The following is a 25318-nucleotide window of genomic DNA, read 5'->3' on the forward strand; positions in this document are numbered from 1 at the left end:
ATATATTTAAAAAACAGTTATAATGCATATATATTGCATACATAATCCAAGTAATTTTTTCAAATTAAAATGTTACCAAAAAAAAGAAAAGGTCATTCTTTTTTAAACATACTAAAAAGGAAAAAAGATCATTTTTTTTAATGAAAGGAGGGTGAGAACTATCTTATACGAGTATATATTAATTGAGCAAATTATACTATACCATAAAATATCAAAACCAAATTTCAAAATATCAAATTAATTTGATATGATAATAGTATAATATTTTAATACTGAAATTACGATATCAAGACTTTCAAATACCGTATCATACCTTACCATGCACACTCCTACTACAATCTACATATACTTGAAACAACTAATTTCCCAAACTTGCATTTTCCTTCTCTTCTAGTTCTAAGATTTTTCATCAAATGTCTCATTCGTTCAGCATTGCACCCAACCTAATGTCGCTGAATCATCGGTCACCGCCGTCTACAATTCCGGTCATCCCTCACCGGCAACTCCCGCTCCCAAATTTACGATTATCGTCCTGTAAATCGAGGGGTTTTGAAGCTTATAATGCGTTCGATCTCAAAGGTACCCAACGGTACGTGTGTGTATATATATATATATATATATATTACTCTCTCTGTTTAGTGGCGGTACACAGAATTTTTCGTTACCTTTTAAAAAAAAGTAACAATAAATAAAACAATGTAACATAATATTAAAAAAAAGAACAAAATCTCTTGTAATTTCATTTTTTTTTCTATTGGTATGTGATTTTGCAGAATGAGTGATCAGGTCTATGACCATGACGTTGAACTCACAGTCAGGGACTATGAGTTGGATCAGTTTGGTGTTGTAAATAATGCTACGTATGTAAGTTATTGTCAACATTGTAAGGTTTACTGTTTCGATAATTGATCGTACACAAATTACAATATTTGACTTATTTTTCAATAAATGAAACAGGTTGTCATGAGTTTCTAGAAAAAATTGGTGTTAGTGTTGATGAAGTAACGCGAAATGGTGACGCATTAGCAGTAACAGAGCTCTCATTTAAGTTTCTTGCACCACTAAGGGTATGACGACTTTCGTCCCGTTTATGTTTCATGTATTTGTTAAGTTCTGTTATACCTTAGTTGAATTTGGAGTATTTAAAAAATTTGGAGATCCAACTTCAAATGCCTGATATAATATTGTTTTGTTCAGAGTGGAGATAGATTCGTGGTGAGGGCGCGATTATCCCACTCTACAGTAGCTCGATTGTTTTTCGAGCATTTCATCTTCAAGCTTCCAGATCAAGAGGTTAGTTACCTCTATTATCATACAAATTACAAAGAGTCACTTTATACTTGTCAAATCTTACTGTATTTTCTTAAAATTTTCACAGCCTATATTGGAGGCAAGAGGAATAGCAGTGTGGCTCAATAGAAGTTACCGTCCTATTCGAATTCCGTCAGAGTTCAATTCAAAATTTGTTAAGTTCCTTCACCAGAAGAGTTGCGGTGTACAACATCGTCTCTAGACCCTACTCGTAGAATTACATTGTTATTATTTCTGAATTTAGTGCTTGTAATGTCTAACCACATTTGATCTTTCAATTAATTTGAAATGTGCAATATTAATGTCTTTACTTGTGACTTGTCAATAATAACATGACCATCGTTGGTAATTATGATCTTTAACTTTGGGTGTACACAAGTAGACACTTAATCTTGTATAAAATTGAACGAGTAGATACATGTGTCCTACGTGACATGATACACATAGGACACCAGATAGGATACAAAATTGTCAAATAGGGCGCCACATAGGACAAATATGTTATTTGTTCAATTTTATACAAGTTTTAAGTGTTTAGCTGTGCACATCTAAATAAAAAGAGGAAATGAAGAATAAAAAACGCCCAGCATCATGGACAAATTTCTTGGAACTCAATTATGAGTACACGTCAATCCCAAACAAAGTGAAGAGATTATAAATCGACTCTCTTTAAAGAGATGTACACAATAGAAAGACGAAGAATTAAAGGCGATGGTTCGATCTTCAGGACAGAGAGCTGCAGCAAAGTGGAAGAGCCAGACTGAACCAGTCTAATACAATCAAAGTTCACTAATTCTGTATACTATCAAGGTGTCTACTTCAGGCTAAATAATGCCTAGAGGATGAACAATGTGTATAAACCTAAACCACCTAAGCAATAACCAGGTCCTTGTTGGATTTCTAGAAACAAATAGTAACAAAACAGAATAGAGATTTATCGAGAAAACTGCCTTGCTCAAGGAATGAAAACCATGTCCTACACCTCGAAGGATTAAACCAAACTTCACTAATTTCAAAGAGCAACTTTAAATTACAAGTCTATGATCAAAGGGACTAACTCTAGTACCTGACCTCAATAGTTTATTCAAACTCCACGATTAATTATAGGCATAATACATACCTCCTATTTTGATAATTTTCGTGTACTATGACAAATCATTTTTTTGGTGATCCGAATTCTGACGTTAAAAATGCTGAATTTTTTTGGACGTCTGACTAGACCTTCGCTATGCATCCGGTTCGCCCTCAAGGACAATCCGATCCATTTTCAAAGTCAAACGATCCCCGAAGTGCACATACCCCTCATTTTTGATGATTTTCGTGTGCTGTAGCACACCTATTTTTTATGATCAGGTTTCCGATGTCAAAAATGCTGAAATTTTTTGTGGACGTCCATCGAGACCTTGGCTATGCAGACGGTTGGCCGTCACAGCCAGTCCGACCCATTTTCAAGGTCAAGCAAGTCTTGAAACGCCCATACCCCCCATTTTGACAATTTTATGTGCGATAGCACACCATTTTTTTGGTGATCCGAATTCCGGCGTGAAAAATGACGAAATTTTTTGTGGACATCCGTCAAGACCTTGTCTATGCATCCGGTTGGCCCTCACGGCCAGTACGACCCATTTTCATGGTCTAAAGAGTCTCGAAGCGCTCATACCCCCTATTTCGACGATTTTTGGGTGCTACAGCACACAAAAATCATCTAAATGGGGGGTATGCGCGCTTCGAAGCTTGTTTGACATTGAAATTGGGTCGGACTGGCCGTGAGGGCCAACCAGTTGCATAGCCAAGGTCTATACGGACGTCCACAAAAAACTTTGGAATTTTTGATGTTGGAATCCGGATCTCCCAAAAAATGGTTTGTTATAGCACACGAAAATTGTCTAAATGGGGTTATGCACACTTCAGTGCTCGTTTGACCTTGAAAATGGGTCGAATTGTCCGTGACGGCCAAACGGATGCATAGCTAAGGTATTGACGGACCTCTGCAATTTTTTTGGCATTTTCGACGTCTAAAGCCGTATCACCAAAAAATGGTTTGCTATAGCACACGAAAATCGTCAAAATAGGGGTTATGCGCGCTTTGGATCGTGTTTGACCTTGAAAATGGCCGGACTGGCTTCGAGGGCCAAATGGATGCATATCCAAAGTCTTGACGGACGTCCATAAATTTTTTTGACATTTTTGACGTTGGAATCTGGATCACCCAAAAAATGATTTGTCAGAGCACACGAAAATCGTTTAAATGGGGGATATGCGCGCTTCGGGTCTCGTTTGATCTTGAAAATTGGTCGGACTGGACGTGAGGGTGAACCGCCTGCATAGCCATGGTTATGATGGACATCTACAAAATTTTTTGGCAATTTTGACATCGGAATCCGAATCATCCAAAAAATGGTTAGCTATAGCACACGAAAATCATCAAAATAGGGGGTATGAGCGTTTCAAAGCTCGTTTTACCTTGAAAATGGGTTGGACTGGCCGTGAAGGCCAACCGGATGCATAGCCAAGGTCTTGACGGACGTCCACAAAAACTTTTGGCATTTTTAACGTCGGAATCTGAATCACCCAAAAAATGGTTTGCTAGCACACAAAAGGTATGCGCGCTTTGGAGCTCATTTGACCTTGAAATTTGGTCGTACTGGACGTGAGGGAGAACCGGCTGCATAGACATGGTTATGATGGGCATCCACAAAAAATTTTGGCAATTTTGACATCGAAAGCCGGATCATTCAAAAATGGTTTGCTATAGCACACGAAAATCATCTAAATAGGGGGTATGAGCGTTTCAGAGCTCGTTTTACCTTGAAAATGGGTTGGAATGGCCGTGAGGGCCAACCGGATGCATAGCCAAGGTCTTGACGGACATCCACAAAAATGTTTGGCATTTTTGACGTCGGAATCTGAACCACCCAAAAAATGGTTTGCTATAGCACACGAAAATCATCTTAATGGGGGGTATGCGCGCTTCAGGGCTCGTTTGACCTTAAAAATGGGTCGGATTGGACGTGAGGGCGAACCAGATCCATAGCCATGGTTATGAAGGACATCCACAAAAACTTTTGGCAATTTTGACATCGGCATTCCGAATCACCCAAAAAAAGGTTTGCTATAACACACGAAAATCATCTTAATAGGGGGTATGCGTGCTTCAGGGCTCGTTTGACCTTGAAAATGGGTCGGACTTGCTGTGACGGCCAACCGATACATAGCCAAGGTCTTGACGAACGTCCACAAAAAATTTGGACATTTTTTACGTTGGATTCCGGATCAACCAAAAAATGGTTTGCTATTGCACACGAAAATCATCGAAATAGGGGGTATGCTCGCTTCAGGGCTCGTTTGAATTTGAAAATGAGTCGGATTTGTTGTGAGGGCCACCAAATGCATAGCCAAGGTCTTGACGGACGTCCACAAAATTTTTTGGCATTTTGACATTGAATCTGTATCACCCAAAAAATGGTTTGCTATAGCATATGAAAATCGTCGAAATGGGTGTATGCGTGCTTCGTGGCTCGTTTGACCTTAAAATTGGGTAGATCTGGCAGTGAGATCCAACCGGCTGTATAGACAAGGTCTTGATGGAATTTCAAAAAAAATATTGGAATTTTTGACGTCGAAATCTGAATCACCCAAAAAATGGTTTGCTATAGCACACAAAAATCGTCTAAATGGGTGGTATGAGCGCTTTGGAGCTCATTTGACCTTGAAATTGGGTCGGACTGGACGTGAGGGCAAACCGGCTACATAGCCATGGTTATGATGGACATCCACAAATATTTTTGGCAATTTTGACATCGGAAGCCGGATCATCCAAAATTGGTTTGCTATAGCACACGAAAATCATCTAAATAGGGGGTATGAGCAATTCAGAGCTCGTTTTATCTTTAAAATGGGTTGGACTGACCGTGAGGGTCAACCGGATGCATAGCCAAGGTCTTGACGGATGTCCACAAAAACTTTTGGCATTTTTGACGTCGGAATCTGAATCACCGAAAAAATGGTTTCTATAACACACGAAAATCATCTTAATGGGGGGTATGCGCGCTTTTGAGCTCATTTGACCTTGAAATTGGGTAGGACTGGACGTGAGGGAGAACCGGATACATAGCCAAGGTTATTACGGACATCCACATAAACTTTTGGCAATTTTGACATCGGAATCAGGATCACCCAAAAAAGGGTTTGCTATAGCACACGAAAATCATCTTAATGGGGGTATGCGCGCTTCAGGGCTCGTTTGACCTTGAAAATGGGTCGGATTGGCTGTGACGGCCAACCGGATACATAGCCAAGGTCTTGACGGATGTCCACAAAAAATTTGGACATTTTTGACATCGGATTCCGGATCACCCAAAAAATGGTTTGCAATAGCACACAAAAATCATCGAAAATGGGTCGGCTTTTCCGTGAGGGCCACCAAAAGTATAGCCAAGGTCTTGACGGACGTCCACAAATATTTTGGGCATTTTTTACATTGAAATCGTATCACCCAAAAAATGGTTTGCTATAGCATATGAAAATCGTCGAAATGGGTGTATGCGCCCTTCGTGGCCCGTTTGACCTTAAAATTGGGTGCATCTGGCCGTGAGAACCAACCGGCTGTATAGACAAGGTCTTGATGGAATTTCGAAAAACAAATTTGGAATTTTTAACGTCGGAATCTGAATCACCCAAAAAATGGTTTGCTATAGCACACAAAAATCGTCTTAATGAGTGGTATGAGCGCTTTGAAACTCATTTGACCTTGAAATTGGGTCGGACTAGACGTGAGGGCAAACCGACTGCATAGCCATGGTTATGATGGACATCCACAAAATTTTTTGGCAATTTTGACATCGGAAGCCGGATCATCCAAAAATGATTTGCTATAGCACACGAAAATCATCTAAATAGGGGGTATGAGCATTTCGAGCTCGTTTTACCTTAAAATGGGTTGGACTGGTCGTGACGGCCAACCGGATGCATAGCCAAGGTCTTGACGGATGTCCACAAAAACTTTTGGCATTTTTTACGTCGGAATCTGAATCACCTAAAAAATTGTTTGCTATAGCACACAAAAATTGGCTAAATGGGTGGTATGCGCGTTTTTGAGCTCATTTGACCTTGAAATTGGGTCGGACTGGACGTGAGGGCAAACCGGATGCATAGCCAAGGTTATTACGGACATCCACAGAAACTTTGGCAATTTTTACATCGGATTCAGGATCAGCCAAAAAAAGGTTTGCTATAGCACGCGAAAATCATCTTAATGTGGGGTATGCGCGCTTCAGGGCTCGTTTGACCTTGAAAATGGGTCGGATTGGACGTGAGGGCCAACTGAATGCATAGACAAGGTCTTGACGGACGTCCACAAAAAATTTGGGCATTTTTGACATCGGATTCCGGATCACCCAAAAAATGGTTTGCAATAGCACACAAAAATCATTGAAATGGGGGGTATGTGCGCTTTACGGCTCGTTTGACCTTGAAAATGGGTCAGCTTTTCCGTGAGGTCAACCAACTGTATAGCCAAGGTCTTGACGGACGTCCACAAAATTTTTTGAAATTTTTTACATTGAATCCGGATCACCCGAAAAATGGTTTGCAGTAGCACACGAAAATCATCGAAATGGGGGGTTTGCGCTTCGGGGCTCGTTTGACCTTGAAATTGGGTGCATCTGGCCGTGAGAACCAACCGGATATATAGACAAGGTCTTGATGGATGTTCAAATTTTTTTTGAAATTTTCGACGTCGGAATCTTGATCAACCAAAAATTATTTGTTATAGCACACGAAAAACGTCTAAATAGGGGGTATGCGCGCTTTAAGTCTCGTTTTACCTTGAAAATGGGTCGGACTGGCCATGAGGGCCAACCGTCTGCATAGACAAGGTTATGAAGGACATCAACAAAAAATTTTGGCAATTTTTACATCGGAATCCGGATCATCCAAAAAATGGTTTGCTATAGCACACGAAAATCGTCTAAATAGGCGGTATGCGCGTTTAAGGGCTCGTTTTACCTTTAAAATGGGTTGGACTGGCCTTGAGCGCCAACCGGATGCATAGACAAGGTCTTGACGAATGTTCACAAAAAATTTTGGCATTTTTGACGCTAGATTCCTGATCACCCAAAAAATGGTTTGCTATAGCACACGAAAATTATCGAATTGGGAGTTATGCACACTTTGGGGCTAGTTTGACCTTGAAAAAGGGTCGTAATGGCCGTGAGGGACAACCGGATCCATAGCCATGGTTATGAAGGACATCCACAAAAACTTTTGGCAATTTTGATATCGGAATTTGGATAACCCAAAAAAAGGTTTACTATAGCACACGAAAATCATATTAATGGGGGGTATGCGTGCTTCAGGGCTCGTTTGACCTTGAAAATGGGTCGGACTGGGTGTGACGGTAAAACAGATGCATAGCTAAGGTCTTGACGGACGTCCACAAAAAATTTAGACATTTTTTACGTCAGATTTCGGATCAACCAAAAAATGGTTTGCTATTGCACACAAAAATCGTTGAAATGGGGGGTATGCGCGCTTCAGGGATCGTTTGAATTTGAAAATGGGTCGGATTTGCTGTGAGGGCCAACAACTGCATAGCCAAGGTCTTGACGGACGTCCACAAAATTTTTTGGCATTTTTGACATTGAATCCGTATCACTCAAAAAATGGTTTTCTATAGCACACGAAAATCATCGAAATGGGTGTATGCGCGTTTCAGAGTTCGTTTGACCTTGAAAATGGGTCGGACTGGACGTGAGGTCCAATAGGATGCATAGCTGAGGTCTTAACGGACGTCAACAAAATTTTTTGGCATTTTTGACATCGGAATCCAGATCACCCAAAAAAGGTTTGCTATAGCACACGAAAATCGTCGAAATGGGGGGTATGCGCGCTTCGGGGCTTGTTTCACCTTGAAAATAGGTCGGACTGGCTTTGAGGGACAACCGGATACATAGCCAAGGTCTTTAAGGACTTCCACAAAAAAATTTGCCATTTTTGACGTCGGAATCTAGATCACCCAAAAAATGGTTAGCTATAGCACACAAAAATAGTCGAAATGAGGGGTATGCGCGCTTCGGGGCTCGTTTGACCTTGAAAATGGGTCGTAATAGCAATGAGGTACAACCAGATGCATAGCCAAGGTCTTGAAGGACATCCCAAATTTTTTTTAGCATTTTTGACATCGGAATCCGGATCACCCAAAAAATGGTTTGCTATATGACACAAAAATCGTCGAAATGGGGGGTATGCACGCTTTGGCCTCATTTGACATTGGAAATGAATCGGAATGGTCATGAGGGCCAACCGGCTGCATAACTAAGGTCTTGACAGAGTTCCACAAAATATTTTGACATTTTTGACATCTGAATCCATATCCTCATAAAATGGTGTGCTATAGCACACGAAAATCATTGAAATGGGGGGTATGCGCGATTCAGGGCTTGTTTGACTATGAAAAAGGGTCGGACTGGCCGTGAGGGACAACCGGCTGCATAGAGAAGGTCTTGATGGATGACCACAAAATATTCAGCAATTTTGACGTCGAAATCCGGTTCATCAAAAAATGGTGTTGCTATAGCACATGAAAATTATCAAAATATGGGGTACGCGCGTTTCAGGGCTTGTTTTACCTTGAAAATAGGTTGGAATAGCTGTGATGGCCAACTGGTTGCCTATACAAAGTCTTGACAAAAGTCCACAAAATATTTTGGCATTTTTGACATCAGAATCTGGACCACCACAAAAATGGTGTGCTATAACACACAAAAATCATCGAAATGGGGAGTATGCGGACTTCGGGGTTCGTTTGACCTTGAAAATGGATCGGAATGGCCGTGAGGCCCAATCAAATGCATATCCAAGGTCTTGACGGATGTCCGTAAAAAGTTTCGGCACTTTTGACGTCGAAATCCGGTTCACCAAAAAAATGGTGTGCTATAGCACATGAAAATTGTCGAAATAGGCGCGCTTCAGGACTTGTTTGACCTTGAAAATAGGTCTGAATGGTTATGAGGTCCAATAGAATGCATAGACAAGGTCTTGATGGACATCCACAAAAAATTTTGATAGTTTTTGACGTCGGAATCCGAATCACGCTTTTTTACTATAATATGATATGACGATGATTATATGACATTTCATAGTATTTTAAATAAAGTTCTTATAATATTTTGAAACCTTTTCACCATGTTATCTTTTCTAGTTTATTGACATGAATTCATCGCCAACATTAGCATATTAGTACGGGCGGCTCAACACAATTTGAGGCATAAATCGAAATTTTAATTAGAGGCCTAAATATTTTTTAACAATTATTTGTATTTATTTATTTTTTAAAATTTTTAAATGTAAATTATTACTTAATATTTTTTTAATAAATGAATTTTTCGAACACTTTTTTAAGATATTATTCTTAAGCAAGATTTTATCAATTCCACATTGAATACATTATTTTATTGAGAAAATTATTATATGAATAAAAAATATAGTTCTATAAGTAATAAGTTGATAAATTTTAAATAAAGATAAGAGTTAGAATTATAGAATCTGATTCAAAAGTTGATAACTTGATATATCTTTCTTTAATACAAAAATTATGAAGAAATAAAAGAATATATGTAATTTACTTTGTTCAACAATTTTCAACTATTCATATTTTGAACAAAATATTACTCTAATTATTGGAGGTTTAAAGAAATAGAGTGCATAATGACTTAAAAAAATTATATATATATATATATATATATATATATATATATATATATATATTTATACTTTTATTATGAACAATTAATTCTTTTTAATGAAAAAATTAAACATGACCTTTTATTTTATAAAAATTTGAGGCCCCGACAAATTGGAGGCCTAAGGCAGTGGTCTTAAAAATAATAGTCAAGAGACGGCACTGCATATTAGTTCAATGTGTTAGATATGTAGCAACAGTCAATGGGAAATAGAGGGAAGATGAAAAGAGAGGAACTTGAAAAATTGGAAACTTAAAAAATCCTCTTATACTTTAGTAAAAAGATATTTTTCCCTAATCAATGGTGAAAAGAAAAATAGGAAACTTTAAATATAGAAACACTCTTATTAATTGTTAAAATGGTTGAAAAGAGGGACCCCTCTCGCCGTCGTCGCTTGGCTTTGGCTTATTTTTTAGACAAAGTTTATTTTAATTATTTATTTAATTAATTTAATTTAAATGGTCAATCAATCAATTAGTTAATTAACCAAAACATTTCAATTAATTAGTTAATTGACCAACCCGACTTGGATTCGCACGCGACCCATTTTTGTTAATTCTTTTCCGTTTTATTTGAATTTCTGACTGTTGGAAGTGACTGTTCTGACATGTTGCAACTTTTTGGAACAACCATGACCGTTTGAAAGTTTACAACTTTCATGAATGGTCGTATGGATTCTAAAAGGGTTGCAACCTTTCAGAACCAGTTCCTCTTGCCGATAAATATCATTCATTCTTCAGATTTTTTCTTTACAAAATTTTCTGATTTCTTCTTCTTCTTATGCACAAAGTTTCTTCGTTTACTTTACTGTTGTTAAGTGGTTCGCTAACACCAGAGTTTTGGGTATGAATACGCTGGTGATTTAGATCGTTCTATTGTGGGAGGACATATTCCAAATCAAACCTCGGATACTAAAGAAGAATAATTTCCTTAAGGGGACATTGTGCATTTAGTGAGTTTGATCTTTTTTTGTTCTACTTTTTCATATTCTGTTATGTTTACAGATTTTAGTTTTTTGTGAATTAATTTATGTTCATCTTTCTTACTGGTTCATTAAACTTTGATAACTTCGTGTTTAATCAAAATTTTATTGGAATCAGTAATTCTATTTTTCAAACACAGATCGGCAACACAATGCTCATAAAATGACTATTCAAAAACATTTCTAACATTATCATATTATGCATGCTCCATTTGTCTATTTTATTTATCCAGCATTACAATAATTAGATGTTCACATTTAGTTATCCAATTTGAAAAATTAATTTTTAATTCTATTTTACCCTTATTAGTAATTAAAATGCAACATTTTTAAAATATTGATATCACTATAGCCGAATGTAAATTCTTTGACGGTGAGGTTGTTGAATGAAATGGGGAAAACATTTTTTATTTCCTTTTCCTTTTATAACTAAATTTATAGTAATTTACGTAATGTTTATTATATAAATTATTCGTCTTTCTTTGTTTTGATGACAATTTGATGTCCCTTGCAATAAAAGAAGCATAAACATTATATTTTATCATTAATTAGTGCAATAGAATCGATCTCTTTTAATGTCTTATGAGTTAAGCATGTCGCATAAGACTTGTCTAATATAATTTATATTTTTTTGTGTGTGATTTGCACTTTATTACACAATGATGGTTTACCCATATCCACATCTCTATCCTTTGTCTCTTTACATCGTTGTTCATCTATTTCTCCTCATCGTCTTCTCTCTTCTAAAATTACTAACAAAATTCGTAACTTAATAAGGGTTAATAACTTTGATGTCACTCAACTATTAATTCATTACACAGAAAGTCAATTAACTTTCATTTTCAACTCAAAAGTCATTCAACTATGATTTCTTTACACACAAAAACACGTTTTTTTATTAAAATTTGATGACATGAAATTTTAATTTTTAATCGAAATTTAGTATGAGAATAAAAGGGGACGTGAACAAAGATCTAAGGAATTTTAAAGAGAGTAGTAGGATATGGTGGGGCTTGCATGAAATGAGTTTGAATCGTCATTTTTATATCCAGTTGGTCATGTGTCAATAAGTGTCAACTAGCAAATGCTCTACTATTAAATGTGTCCCATTGCAAAATTTATGATAATGTGCATGTATGTATTTAATAACCATTAAATTGAGAAATTTATAAAATAAAATTAAAAAAAAAAACAGAAGAAGAACGTAGATTGGAAAGAACGAGGGGAGACAACGGAGAATGATTTATGAAATTAATAGTAAAATAAATAGTTTAATATTAAAAATTTTAGCGGTTGAATGGTGCGGGTCATTAAATGGTTTAAATGGATATATACTTGGTAAATAATTAAAATTTCATATCAGTAAATTTTTTTTTAAAAAAAAAGCAATTAAATAAGTTGAATGATTTTTTATGGAAAAAAAAAATCAAATTATGTGACCCATTAGCAGAGTATAGGATGAATTTAGGGAAAAAATTAGTGTCCCTTTGAATTAACTTATTTTAGGTGATTTTAAGTCAAAATAACTTTTAAACAGTTTTAAAGTGTTTGAATAACGTTAAAAAATATTTATAAATATTTATTTTAAAGCTAAATAATAAAAATAAGTCAAAAACCATAAATTAAAAAGTGTGTATAGTACTTATTCCTAACTTATGGCTTTTAGCTTATAAGTCATAAGCCAAAAGCTAATCTATACAGGCCTGTTGCGAAAAAGCAACAACAACAAAGTAATAGGCAAATATAATCACCGGCCACCACTCCTTCTGAATATCGTAGTCACGTAGCTTTCGTCCATTCTCAAGTTGCTTACGTTCGAAAAACAATTTTAATTTAACTATAAGGATATAGTCAATTAATAAATCAAAGTCGAAAGACATTTGAAAAGTTATTAAAGGGAAAAAAACGGTTGTTGGCTTGAAGTATGGCACATTGAAAGGCCAAAAGGGACAACACAGCCCACTGCCAATCTGCCATTGGCAAGTGGCAGGCATAAGTCACAAAACACACTGCCCCTTTTAATAAATTAAAAAAAAATGGAAACGGAGTGGAACGGAATCGAAATGAATCGATACCAATATCGGTATCAAATCATGATACTGTTTCATTTTGAGTACCGGTTCGTAGTATTCCATCCCGTCCCGAAGATGATTGGACTGAAACGGTTCGATCTGGTCCAGCGCCCAGCCTTATTCACAAGTTTCTTCTTATATAATGTTTTATTTTTAACTTGTACAATGTTTATCACAATCTTGGCCCTTCGGATGAATACTCTAAGGGGTCATTTGGTTACTGTATAAAAAACATTTTATTCACTATAAAAAATTATATTAGTTTTAGAATGTTTGGTAGAAGTTTTGTGTATTAGGTATAAAAGTCAAATAACTTATATCATGTTTGGTTGGTAAGGATTTAAATATTGTATAAAAGTTATTCATGTATTAATTTATACAGTGTTTGGTTGCTTTTGTTATAGTCCTACATAATTAATACCAACATAACTTATGAGGAAATCTATGTATAAAATTATGCGGAGTAGAAAGTGGAACAAGTTATGTGGGTATTAATTATACATTTATTAAAATGATAAATTACATATTTATCCTATTAATTTATTTTATTACTTTTAATTGGAAACTTTATTGCTTTCTATTTCTTTTTTAAAATTGAAAACATTATTGTTTACCTATCTACATTTGTTTGTTTTTCATATATAGACCATTTTCATTTATTTTTATTTACTTACAAAATTTTTATATTTTTTTTTATCTTTTTCCTTACAATTTTTATTTATTTATGCAAATATAAGTATTTTTTTAATATTAAAAATTTGATTGTATTTTTTGACGATACATATGTTAATTAAATACACACACATACAAGTTTAATATTCAATAGTTAAGAATTCATGTATTGTAATCTTTACATAACTAAATAATACCTACATACTGAATATCCGCGTAACTATTACTCGCATAATTAAAACCAACAAACTAAATCTTGCATAACAAATACTCGTATAACTAAATTCTGCATAATTAAACACTGCATAACTAAACCTTGCATGATTGATATTTGCATAACTAAACACTGAACTAATATTTACATAACTCTATTACTCTAACCAGTAGTCAAACGACCCTCTTAGGAATTTAATTTACTTGAAGTAGGCCAGGTTCGGATTATAAAAACATCGGGTAATTTAATTAAAATCGGATTAATTTAAGTCAATTTGGTGCTTTACATTCAATTGAAGGGTAAACATGACTAAATTAGTAACGACAGAGATAAAAGTAACTCCAATTTAATGATAATGATATAGTCAACTAATAAAACAAAATCGAAAGTATCACAATGTTTCAAACGTTAATATTTCAAATGGTAAATGAAAATTTCCTCAAATCCCGTACTCCCCTTTTATTTCTAAAAGGTAAATCATAAATACTACCTCTCTTTATATTTTTCGCTACATATCATATTTACAATTAACAAATATCTCTCCGTCCGGAATTGTTTGTCATGTTATGCTTATCGAAATTTAATTTGATTAATTTTCAAAGATAAATTAGATCATATTAATTTGATATTTTAAAAAAAAATTTAAATATTTTAAAATTACATGAAAAATACTATATGTTACAATTTTTGCATATTAATATGATGAAAAAAATCATTTTAAAATGTTAGTCAAAGTTTTTATAGTTTGACTCTAAAAATAGAAACAATGACAAACAATACCGAACGGAGGGATTATTGATTTCTCTCATTTCTCAACGTTTCAAGTTTCAAATTTTAATCATATTATTTTGCAATTGTAAAGATTTGAATAATCATTTTGTGAATTTTGAAGGAGGAATCTTTTTCAAATTTCAAGTCTTGACATTAAATTTTCAATTTTCGATTATAATCATTTATTCTTTACACAAACGTATGGTTCCATTCAAAATAACTATTTTTTTCGAATATGTGTCGGCCCGTCCTGTTCTATTTCAGTCCGTCTCGGTACCATCTCGATATATAGTGGAACAGGACGGAACCGAATATTCATCCCAGTAATTACGGTACGCTTCATCCTGGTACCAGTCAACCCGTCCCGTTCCGATTTATTCCGGTTCGGTGGTCCCAGTCCGGTGCCTAGTCTTACTTATGAATATCGCAATCACTATTTTTTTTTTGTTTTCATTTATAATTAACTTATATGAATTTACGTAATTTTTCCATATTGGCGGTAAATGAGCTGAGTGAAATCCTTATAAGACTTGGACAATCCTACTCCGTTTGAGCTAGGCTGAGTTAGGTCTAATATCTAGTTTAACATTAAAGTTTATTATAGACTTTTAACCTAACCTCTTCTTTTTTTTTTTTGACAATTTGCTATTAAGTGCTTCGAACGCAATAATAGAAGCATAAACTTTAATGTCTACATATACTTGAAACAAACTTCCCAATATTTTGAATCTCCCTCTACAAATTCTTCACACACAAAAAAAAATGTCACAATCCATAGTTTCCCCTTTGATTGGCAACAATTGCCTTATCTCACTGTTTCCGAATCGTCGGCCACCATCTACATTTCCGGTCAGGCAACTCCATCTTCCAAATTTACAGTTATCAGCCAGTAAATCGCGGAGTTTTGACACTAATGCATTTGATCTCAATGGTACACGAGGGTATGTATATATATATATATCTATTACATCCTCTGTCCCAATTCAGATCGCGCAAATATGACAATTTTGAAGTCAAATTGTTACTGAATATAGAAAGGTGTCATTATTTGCTCGTTGACATAGTCGATTATTTATTTGTGAACTTTGCAGAATAGGTGACCTATATTTCCATGAAGTTGAACTCAAAGTCAGGGACTATGAATTGGATCAATTTGGTGTTGTAAACAATGCTACTTATGCAAGTTATTGTCAACATTGTAAGGTTTACTGTTTTGATAATCGATCGTACACAAATTACAATATTTGAACTTAAAAAGACTTCATTTTTTCAATAAATGAAACAGGCCGTCATGAATATCTAGAAAGAATTGGCCTAAGTGTTGATGAAGTATGTCGCAATGGTGATGCATTAGCAACAACAGAAATTTCACTCAAGTATCTAGCACCTCTAAGGGTATGTCGAATTTCATCCTGTTTATGCTTCATGTATTTGTTATATATACTACTTGTTAGGTTTTATTTGTCCTAAATTTCTTATTAGAAAAAAGGTTTTGGATTGACTATTCCTTTTTCTAGTAGCAAAAGGTTTAGGACTCTATAAATAGAGACATGTTCCTTCTAACTTAATCAGCATTCACAATGTAGTCTTAAAGGCTTTGAGAGTTTTGGTCAGAGGGAGAATTTGTGGGTCACAAGCATGATACCTTATCACTTGTGTGAACCTCCCATGTATTTCGAATGAATTGGTTGAGGTTGTTTCTCTCTGTATTTTGTACTATTTATAGTGGATTGCTCATCTCCTTTGTGGACGTAGGTCACGTTAAATCTTTGTGTCTTTTGGTATATTTCTCGTTGTGTTCTTACTCGTGATCTTGCGAGGTTTGCTTTGCTAGCTTCCGCGTTTACACCTGCTTATTTTCGGTCCTAACACTACTTGGCATGTACTTCAAGTCGAATTTGGAGTATTTAAAATTTTTGGAGATACACAGAGGTGACTTTATTAGTCATATGGGAAAACAGAACTGTTTAGTCTTTTTATGGCTACAAATGTGAATACAACTACTTAAAATTCAAGCTATGTTATCATTTCTTTGATCATTGGTTTAGAGTGGAGATAGATTCGTCGTGAAGGTGAGATTATCCGGCTCTACAGCTGCTCGTTTGTATTTCGAGCATTTCATCTTCAAGCTTCCAGATCAAGAGGTCAGTTACGTACATCTAATTATCATTCAATTACAAAGCGATAACTTTATAATACTAGTGAAATCTTACTGTATTTTTCTTGAATTTACATAGCCTATCTTGGAAGCAAGAGGAACATCAGTGTGGCTTGATAAAAGCTACCGTCCTGTTCGAATTCCGTCAGAGTTCAGATCAAAATTTGATCAGTTTATTCATCAGAAGGGATCTAATTACTAATGTGTTTGTGAACAAAATGCAGCAAGAGTTCTTCTGAGGTGAAAATTTGTACTATTTATACAACTAATGTATTGGTCAATATCACTTTTGGTCCCTCGGTTTTTAATAAATTCTGAATTTAGTCCTTGTGATCTAGATCTACCTTTACTCCACATGTAGGGGTAAGGTTACGTACGTTCAGAACATCCTCTTCATACTCCACATGTCGAGTTATATTGGATATATATGTTATCGTTCTGAATTTAGTCTTGTAATATTTAACTACATTTGATCTTCTATTAATTGAACCCCTTTACTTGTGAGTATTTTATAAAGTTACTATATATGATTATCAATTGCTCACTCTTTGATTATTTGTGTTATATCAAGTTTGTATTGTTTGCACCATGTGATCTTCTCTAGTTCATTGACATGTATATACGACCTAAATATTTATCATATTAGTTCAAGGGAAAAGGGTCTGATATATTCCTCAACTTTGTCATTTAGAGCTGATATACCCCTTGTTATGAAAGTGGCTCATATATACCCCTGCTTCTAAACAAATGGCTCACAATATACCTTTTTCCTCTAACGGAAATAAAAAATAATAATTTTAATCTAAATTTCTTTTTTTTAAAAAAATATAATCACATATGAGTAAATTTAATCCTCGTCAAATTTTTTTTTTGACTTTTTTTGTTTCAATGACTAATTTATAATTATTATTTTGATAATCAAATTTATTTATGTTTCACTAATATTCTTGTAAAACTTACTGTAGATGACCAAATTTTTTCTTCAAATACGAAATTAAATTACAATACACAAAAAAGATAGTTTAATTTTTTTTCTTTAAATTAAGGAATGAAAGAAAAAAAAACAAAATAAGAATAAGAAACTCAAATAATTATAATAAAAGAAGTCAAAAAATAATTTATGAAATATACCTTGAACTTTGATAGAAGAATCATATATACCCCTAAATCATTTTTAAAAAAAATTAGAAGCAAAAAATATAAATTTAAAACTAATTTTTTAACATCCGTTAAATGAAGGGTATATGTGAGTCATATTATAACGGCAGAGGCATATGTGAGTCGTTTGTATAACGGTAAGGGCATATATGAGTCACTTTTATAACGATGGTATATCAGCTCCAAATGACAAAGTTGAGGGTATATATCAGACCCTTTTCCCTTAGTTCAATATTCATAAAATGAGTACTACTTTTTAACCTGAATAAATATCATAACGAAATAAACAATTAAAAACCCTTTGAATGCCATGAGTGCCTTAAAATATTTTATATGACAAAAAAACTTGATGAACACAAGGTTTTCCACCTTAAAAGTCTCTAATAAATGTTCTTATTTCAATTTATTTCCAAGACAATAATAAATGTACTCCAGCAACACACCAATGGCTACAATCTAGTGGACCACTTGTGCCATAAATAGATGGATGTCCATCTTTTCTCAATTGAGTCAACAATGTAATATCAAGCAAATGTACTTGTTTCTTCATTGTGTTCAATACTTTCTTTATGATAAGTTGATTCTTCTAGGGGCTTGGTTTGCCCCTTGCAGCTTACCTCCTTTGGTTCACCCCAATTTGCACCACTAGTCAAAGCCAACCAAGAAAAAATATCACATATATATAATCTATGCCCTACAACTTTGTATGTGCACAAGCAGATACTTTGACTTATTTAAAAATTGAACAAGTAGACACACACATCCTGCGTAGCATGATACATAAGGCAGTGGCAGATCGGAGACACCCCTTCGTCGGAAAATTACACTATGTAGCTAGAGTAAAAATACTTTTTATGTATGTGTATATATATATTGACAGTCTTTGATTTCTACGCGATTTTATTTCTTTATATTTTGACTGCCCTTAGTCAAAGTTCTGGTTCCGCCACTGCATGTAGAATGTCACATAGCACACAAAAATGTCAAGTAGGACGCCACATATATAGAATGTGCATGTCATCTATTTATTCAACATCATACAAGATTAAGTGTGCACTTGTGCATATCCAAAGTTGGAAGGCATAAATGTGAAATAAAACCAATAACTAAAGGATATATTTATATATTGTGTCTTTAAAATTTGACATATTATTAAGAAAGACAATCCAGATGAGGTGTGATCAGTTAAACATTCGTCTATTAAGTAACCATTAACTACTTTTAAATAAATATAATTTGTTAAAACAAACTAATATGTGAATGACAAATAGTAATTCATCAAATTTAAAGATACATACGGAAAATGGACAGTAGGAATTCCTTGAAAGAAGACACTAGTCTTGTTAGGATCAATGTTGGTGTCAATCCATTTAGCCCAAATACTCGATCCAATATTATATGCTTTTTCATACAATCCATATCTTTATTCAACATCATATTCAATTAAACATTTTTAAAATATATAAAAAAAAACAATAATTTTAAAATAAAAGGAATTACCTATTACAAGTAAAAATTGAATGGTTTAGAATAATAATTATTGTTAAATGTAATAATAGAATAGGAAATTGTCTTTCTCTTGATTTGCTAAAGTGAATAATTAAAAATGACAAATAATTTAGAATAAATAGTTGATAATAAAAGTAAAAATAAAATTCTTTTCTGTTTTTCCCTTGATATGATAAAATAGATAAATACAAACACAACTTCTTTTTTTAATATAAATACATAAAGCAAGCAAACGGAGTAAAATGTGTCACATGACATTTTTTACAACAATAAAAAAATCCTTTTTTTAAAACAATATGGAAAAGTAATATTTTCTTTCTTACTGGGTATAAAATATGGATGAATTAAAAGAGTTGAAAAATTTATTGTTAAAATAAATAAATAAAGGTGAATATAGCATAAAGCCATAACTAATACCATAATCAATACATAATACTCTTCGACGTGAAATAAATAATCTCGGAACTAACTAATACCCTTAGCTAAATATTAGAATAAATAATTTTATATTTTATCTCAAATTACTATTCATTAGGCCTTGTCCCTTGTACCAAATAACAATCAAAGTGAGTTACGATTATTTTATCCAAATCATTTTTTATTTAAATTCATATAGATAATTACAATTTAATTATTATATTTTTAATTCGTTTAAATCCAAATCAATCTTCCTATTTATATAACTACTGAAAACTAAAAGATTTAATTCTAACAAATTCATATACACAACAAAACAACCACATAAGGACGAGGAATCAGTAAAAGTGCTAAATTTTAAATATATTTTCCTTTGATGACTATTTTCTTAATAGAAATATTAAAAGTGGCTACCTGTTGTTATTTCTACCACAAACACAAAATTAACAATAATAATATAGTTGATGTAATTTTATAAAATAGAATCTAGAAAAATAAAATGTACAAAAAAAAAATTGTCCCTATCTCTAAAATAATAAAAAAATATTTTTGATAGACCATCGAATTGAGGACTATCCGAAGTCAGAATGGTGGAATTTTTTTTTCATTGATCCTATTTAAGAGAGATTGTTTAACTTTTGTATTTGTTTAAGGAATTCTTTATACAAATAAAAATGGACTGACTTCATTTTTTGTGAAGTTAACATTTGATCGTCCATTAAAAATAATTATAACTATTAATCATAATACATAGTAATATATATTTATTCAACTGCTATTTTGATAGACTACTATCTAATATAGTATTTTCCCTATTTCATGCTAGTAAACAAAAGAGTTCTTCGAGATGATTCACTTGGTTAGAAAGATAGTCATCCTGATCGAGAACACTTCTTTCTCAATGTCTTTTGGATTGAGTTGTCATATAGGACTTCTCTAGTGTGATTTAAATTTATTATTTGATTTACAGGATATTAGATAATCAGGGAATCCCAATATGCCTAAAGTGCTCACCACGAAATTTTTACTTGAAACACAGAAATTATAATAAAAATTGTAGTTGTTTCAGATTATCCTGGGTTCAAACAATATAAAAGATTAAAAAAGACTTGTGACTAGTAGCTAGGGACCATTGAATCATGTCAACCATTGAGAAAGTGCCAAGGTGTGAATTTAATAGTAAGGTCCACTCTCAATCATTTGATTCTTCTCCAAATTTTAGCATCTGAATTACATCCAAATAAAAAATTAAGAATGACAATTAATAGACCATGAGTGTACTACAATTTAATAATTAGTAGAAATAAAATCATTCCTTGTAAAATAATAATAAAAGAAGTGAACATTAAGCCTAACTTAACTTCAAATAATATGTCATGAGGTGTCGACTGTTAAAGAATGACAAAAATTTCACATCGGTGGTTAATGAAATGAGTGAACTCCTCATAACGCTTGAGAAGTCCTCCTCTCTTTGAGTTAACTTTTGGGGTGTGAGTTAGACCTAAGGCGCTCTAAAGTGAAAATATAAAAAATATGTGTTAACAGTGAGATTTGAACCTTGGTAAACAACACTAAAAAAATCTTAAGTACCCATCTAGGAGCCATTGGGTCAACTAAATCATTTATTCATTGGGTGCTCTATGTTAATTTTATACAAATACCTATCAATTTCTACATAGATATATATATTCCGTAACGAAGTTAATGGGTGCTCGAGCACTCGGCGGACACTATGTGGGTCCGCCTCTATGGGGCCCCCAAAATCAAAATCGTCCAAGCACCAGATGCTAAGCACTGGGCGTGAGGTCGGGTGTTAAAGAACGACAAAAGTCCCACGTCGGTGGTTAATGAAATGGGTGGACTCCTTATAAGGCTTGGACAATCCTTCTCCTTTGAGCTAGCTTTTGGGGTGTGAGCAATTAAGTCTAATACCTCAACAACGAGTATTACTTAACATAAAGAAAGCTTATCTAGTCAAAATTAGGAGAGTGGTTGCTAATAGCGAAAGGTTAACATATATCCATTTAATTAGTAATAATAACGAACATTAGTTAATTTCGTGATGTAAAACGATAGATTGATAAAGAAAGACATAGAATGTACAACTATAGTCTAGTCATTCATTCCATAAATGATGTTGGATTACTCACACCCTTATGCTCTAATGTGTCACTCTTAGTAATTATAAGATGAATTTGATTTTGAAATCTTATGGAAACTTGATAGATGTTGATGAAAGAGAATAGAAGGAATATTTTATTTAACTCCATCAAATGTAATTGTTGTGTCTAGAAAAGAAAATATCTAGCTAACCAATAGCAAATTTTTGTAATTTTGAAAATAAACCTAAAAAAAGACATAAGTACCCTACAATATCTATTTTACAACTAGACTAATAGAACTCCCTAGATACAAACCAATTCTTTGTTTCACTCAACTTGACTTACAAATTTTCTTGAAGACAAAAGGTGATTATATTTTTCCATCAAAGTAATTTACATCTTGGCTTCTAATACCTATATATTTATAGAAATTCTTCTAACACGTATCCATCTATTCTAATACATGTAGCACAATTTAATTCAAAACTTTTTTCCTATTCCCTAGTTCATGAATGAAAACATACATGAACTAGGTAAATGCATGTATCAACACTAACTTTTTTCTTTTTCCAACCACAAGGTTCGTTTTTCAAGAACCTCCTTGAATTTTCACGTCGGGTTCCAAAAAGAAATCTTATACTCTTTCTGTCCCTTTTTACTCGTTCAATTTTGACTTTTTATTTATCTTTTTTTACTTATCATTTTTGACAAATAAAAAAAAATATGTTTAACTATTATACCCTCAATTTTATTTATAGTGTGTCAAGTCAAATAGACAAATAAATACGAACAAACAGAGTACATATCTTCATCATTCTTTGATAATCCAAAAGGAAACATCTTCTTAGAAGATGGAACAAAAACTAGGGAGATAGATATTGTGTTCTATATATATATATATATCTCCTTCCTGAGTATCCAACAATTTGAGATTATAGATGGCAAAAGTCCTAGGTCAAAATGACACAAAAAAAATTTCATAAAAATGACATTATATTGTAATCTCTATATACATAATACATCTAGGAAAGAAAGCTCAAGTTTACTTGTACTATATAAAAAGTAGCACATAAAAACCTGATTCTTGCAAACATATAGTATTTAGAGTCGGTAAACCCAGAATGAACGTCATCTATGTAGAAAATGTTTGCATACATACTATACATCGTTCTAGCTTGAAGCAATGAGTTCAGTTGAACTCACAAAAACGATTCTAAACTTGCCTTTGCTTTAAACTTCACTTATTTATTAAGTGAAGGAAAAGGGGTTGGTGCAAAATTGGTCCTCTTGACGAATCTTCCTTTCATTCGAGGCCTTTTTTCAGCGTTCAATTTCCTAACCTCGTATCTTATTTTCTTGGAAAACAACCTTGTTCGTCGCTTTTCCTTGTACCTTAATACTCTTGCTTCTCTTCCTTCATCCACTACTCCTCCTCCATGTCCATTCATTATTGCTATGTCTCCATATGAGTGAATTTTCCCACAATTTCCCTGCAAATTTTAGGTCAATTCATTAACAATTGGCTCATCTAGTATATCATCATAGTTTATTTCTATATTTACAAGTTGCTATACTGAAATGTTGTTATAGAAAATAAAACATAATACATCAAAAGTTGGCTCCAAATTTTTTTCGAATATTATAATGAAATGTTGTTATTTATTTTTTATTATTATTATTATTATTATTATATAGAAATGTCTTATTGTGCTAAAAACTATTCTTTTCACATGATTCCCCAAATACTTCCAACAATGAAACCTTTTTCTAATATCTAGATATTATAACTTCCAATTTCAAATACCTTATACAAAAAGGTATATTCTCTTATCTTACATGTTACTAATTGAACTAATTAAATGTAATTACTAAATAATCTAACATATATAAAATACTTTAATACTATCAGTATATCTAAAAATTCTAAAATTTTGATAATATATGCTAAAGTAAACTTACCATGCACACTGGCCAACAGTCATTGAAATCTACTTCGGGCCGCACGCCCGTTGTCCACGGAAATCTTTTGTCACCCCAAGATTTTAAAACACTTTCATAATCAAGATTTAACATAATCTTATTATTATTTTTCCCACTATCATAATTTATCTCCAAAAATTCAACCTTTTTGTTATCTTCATCTAAGTTATTAATAACTTGTGAATCATAATCAAACTTGAGCTCAAATGTCTCACCAACCATATCAAATTCTGAATAATCAACTTGATTATTAGTACTAATCATATTCACAAATCCCACTTCTCCTTCATCTTCAACCTTCACTAATTTCTCATCATGTTTTTCCAAAAAACCTAAACCTTCCATGTAATTAAATGACTCTTCATCATCAAGTCCTTTCCCTAATAAACTTACCACATCCGCGGCAAATTCTGCTAGCTCCATCTCTGATGGAGCTAGCAGACCTTGAAACGTATTCATATCTTGATTAAAATCAACTTTATTAGAAGAATATTCGTTACCATAATTAGAGCCATCCGCCATAAAGGGATCAAAAATAGGTACGCGATACAAGAGTTGCTCTTCTTCATTTTCATCGTGTGAATTTTCATCACTTAATATCTCTGGGACAACGAGTTGAATAGGGTTTTTCATTTCCTCCTCCTCCTCTTCCTCCTCCGTGGATTTAACTCTTTTTGCATGTTTATTACCATACCTAGGTGTTCGTGCTTTTCTAGTAAATCCACAGTGCCATGATGGAATTGAGTCTGATCCTGACCCTGACCCTGACCCTAACCCTGAGACTGTACTTTCCAAATTAGGAAAGTCATCTGACGATTTGAAAGATGATGTTTTAAGACGAACCCTTTCATGTCTACGAGCCAAAGGATTGGCCGAATGGACGGAAGAATCACAAGATTGACACAAGAAAGCATCATCGGCTGCACAATACCATCTTGCCCTTTTCCTTATGCAATTGTCGCAAGCCCTAGCCGTTTTCGCGCCCATCGCGTTAGCTAATTTTTTCTCTGAACTCATAATTGATGCATATATTTTTCAAAATATTTGGATCTTTGAAAATATAGGAATTGAACAACAGTTGAAGGAGAGGAAAGTAGTGAAATATGTTTGAGTTTATTCTTTATATGTATAGAAAGGCAATTGAAGAGAATTCAAAAGGGATAGGGAAAAGTGCAATTATTTGAATGAAATATAGGAGGAGAGTGACCCACAAAATTAATGCATTGTCTAC

General features: G+C 33.6%; 3 protein-coding genes across 3 annotated transcripts; 2 read left to right on the forward strand and 1 right to left on the reverse strand.

The window, feature by feature from the left end:
• Positions 1-356: 356 nt before the first annotated feature.
• MKS2c (methylketone synthase IIc) lies at positions 357-1660 on the forward strand. Its single transcript, NM_001321128.1, has 5 exons — positions 357-589; positions 774-883; positions 958-1067; positions 1198-1293; positions 1379-1660. Exons 1-5 carry the CDS (start codon positions 414-416, stop codon positions 1511-1513), a joined length of 627 nt encoding a protein of 208 aa, NP_001308057.1. The 5' UTR covers positions 357-413; the 3' UTR covers positions 1514-1660.
• A 13803-nt stretch (positions 1661-15463) lies between these two features.
• On the forward strand, positions 15464-17458 carry MKS2b (methylketone synthase IIb). The gene is made up of 5 exons (NM_001320524.1): positions 15464-15704; positions 15855-15961; positions 16049-16158; positions 16812-16907; positions 17001-17458. The coding sequence occupies exons 1-5, from the start codon at positions 15526-15528 to the stop codon at positions 17121-17123; spliced, it is 615 nt and encodes a 204-aa protein (NP_001307453.1). The 5' UTR covers positions 15464-15525; the 3' UTR covers positions 17124-17458.
• Positions 17459-23082: 5624 nt separating this feature from the next.
• Positions 23083-25318, reverse strand: LOC101255581 (zinc finger protein CONSTANS-LIKE 16). The gene is made up of 2 exons (XM_004236938.5): positions 24067-25318; positions 23083-23597 (listed from the first exon to the last, which is right to left on the reverse strand). Exons 1-2 carry the CDS (start codon positions 25102-25104, stop codon positions 23349-23351), a joined length of 1287 nt encoding a protein of 428 aa, XP_004236986.1. The 5' UTR covers positions 25105-25318; the 3' UTR covers positions 23083-23348.

Source organism: Solanum lycopersicum, chromosome 4 (genome assembly GCF_036512215.1).
Source record: "Solanum lycopersicum chromosome 4, SLM_r2.1".
Taxonomy (NCBI): domain Eukaryota; kingdom Viridiplantae; phylum Streptophyta; class Magnoliopsida; order Solanales; family Solanaceae; genus Solanum; species Solanum lycopersicum.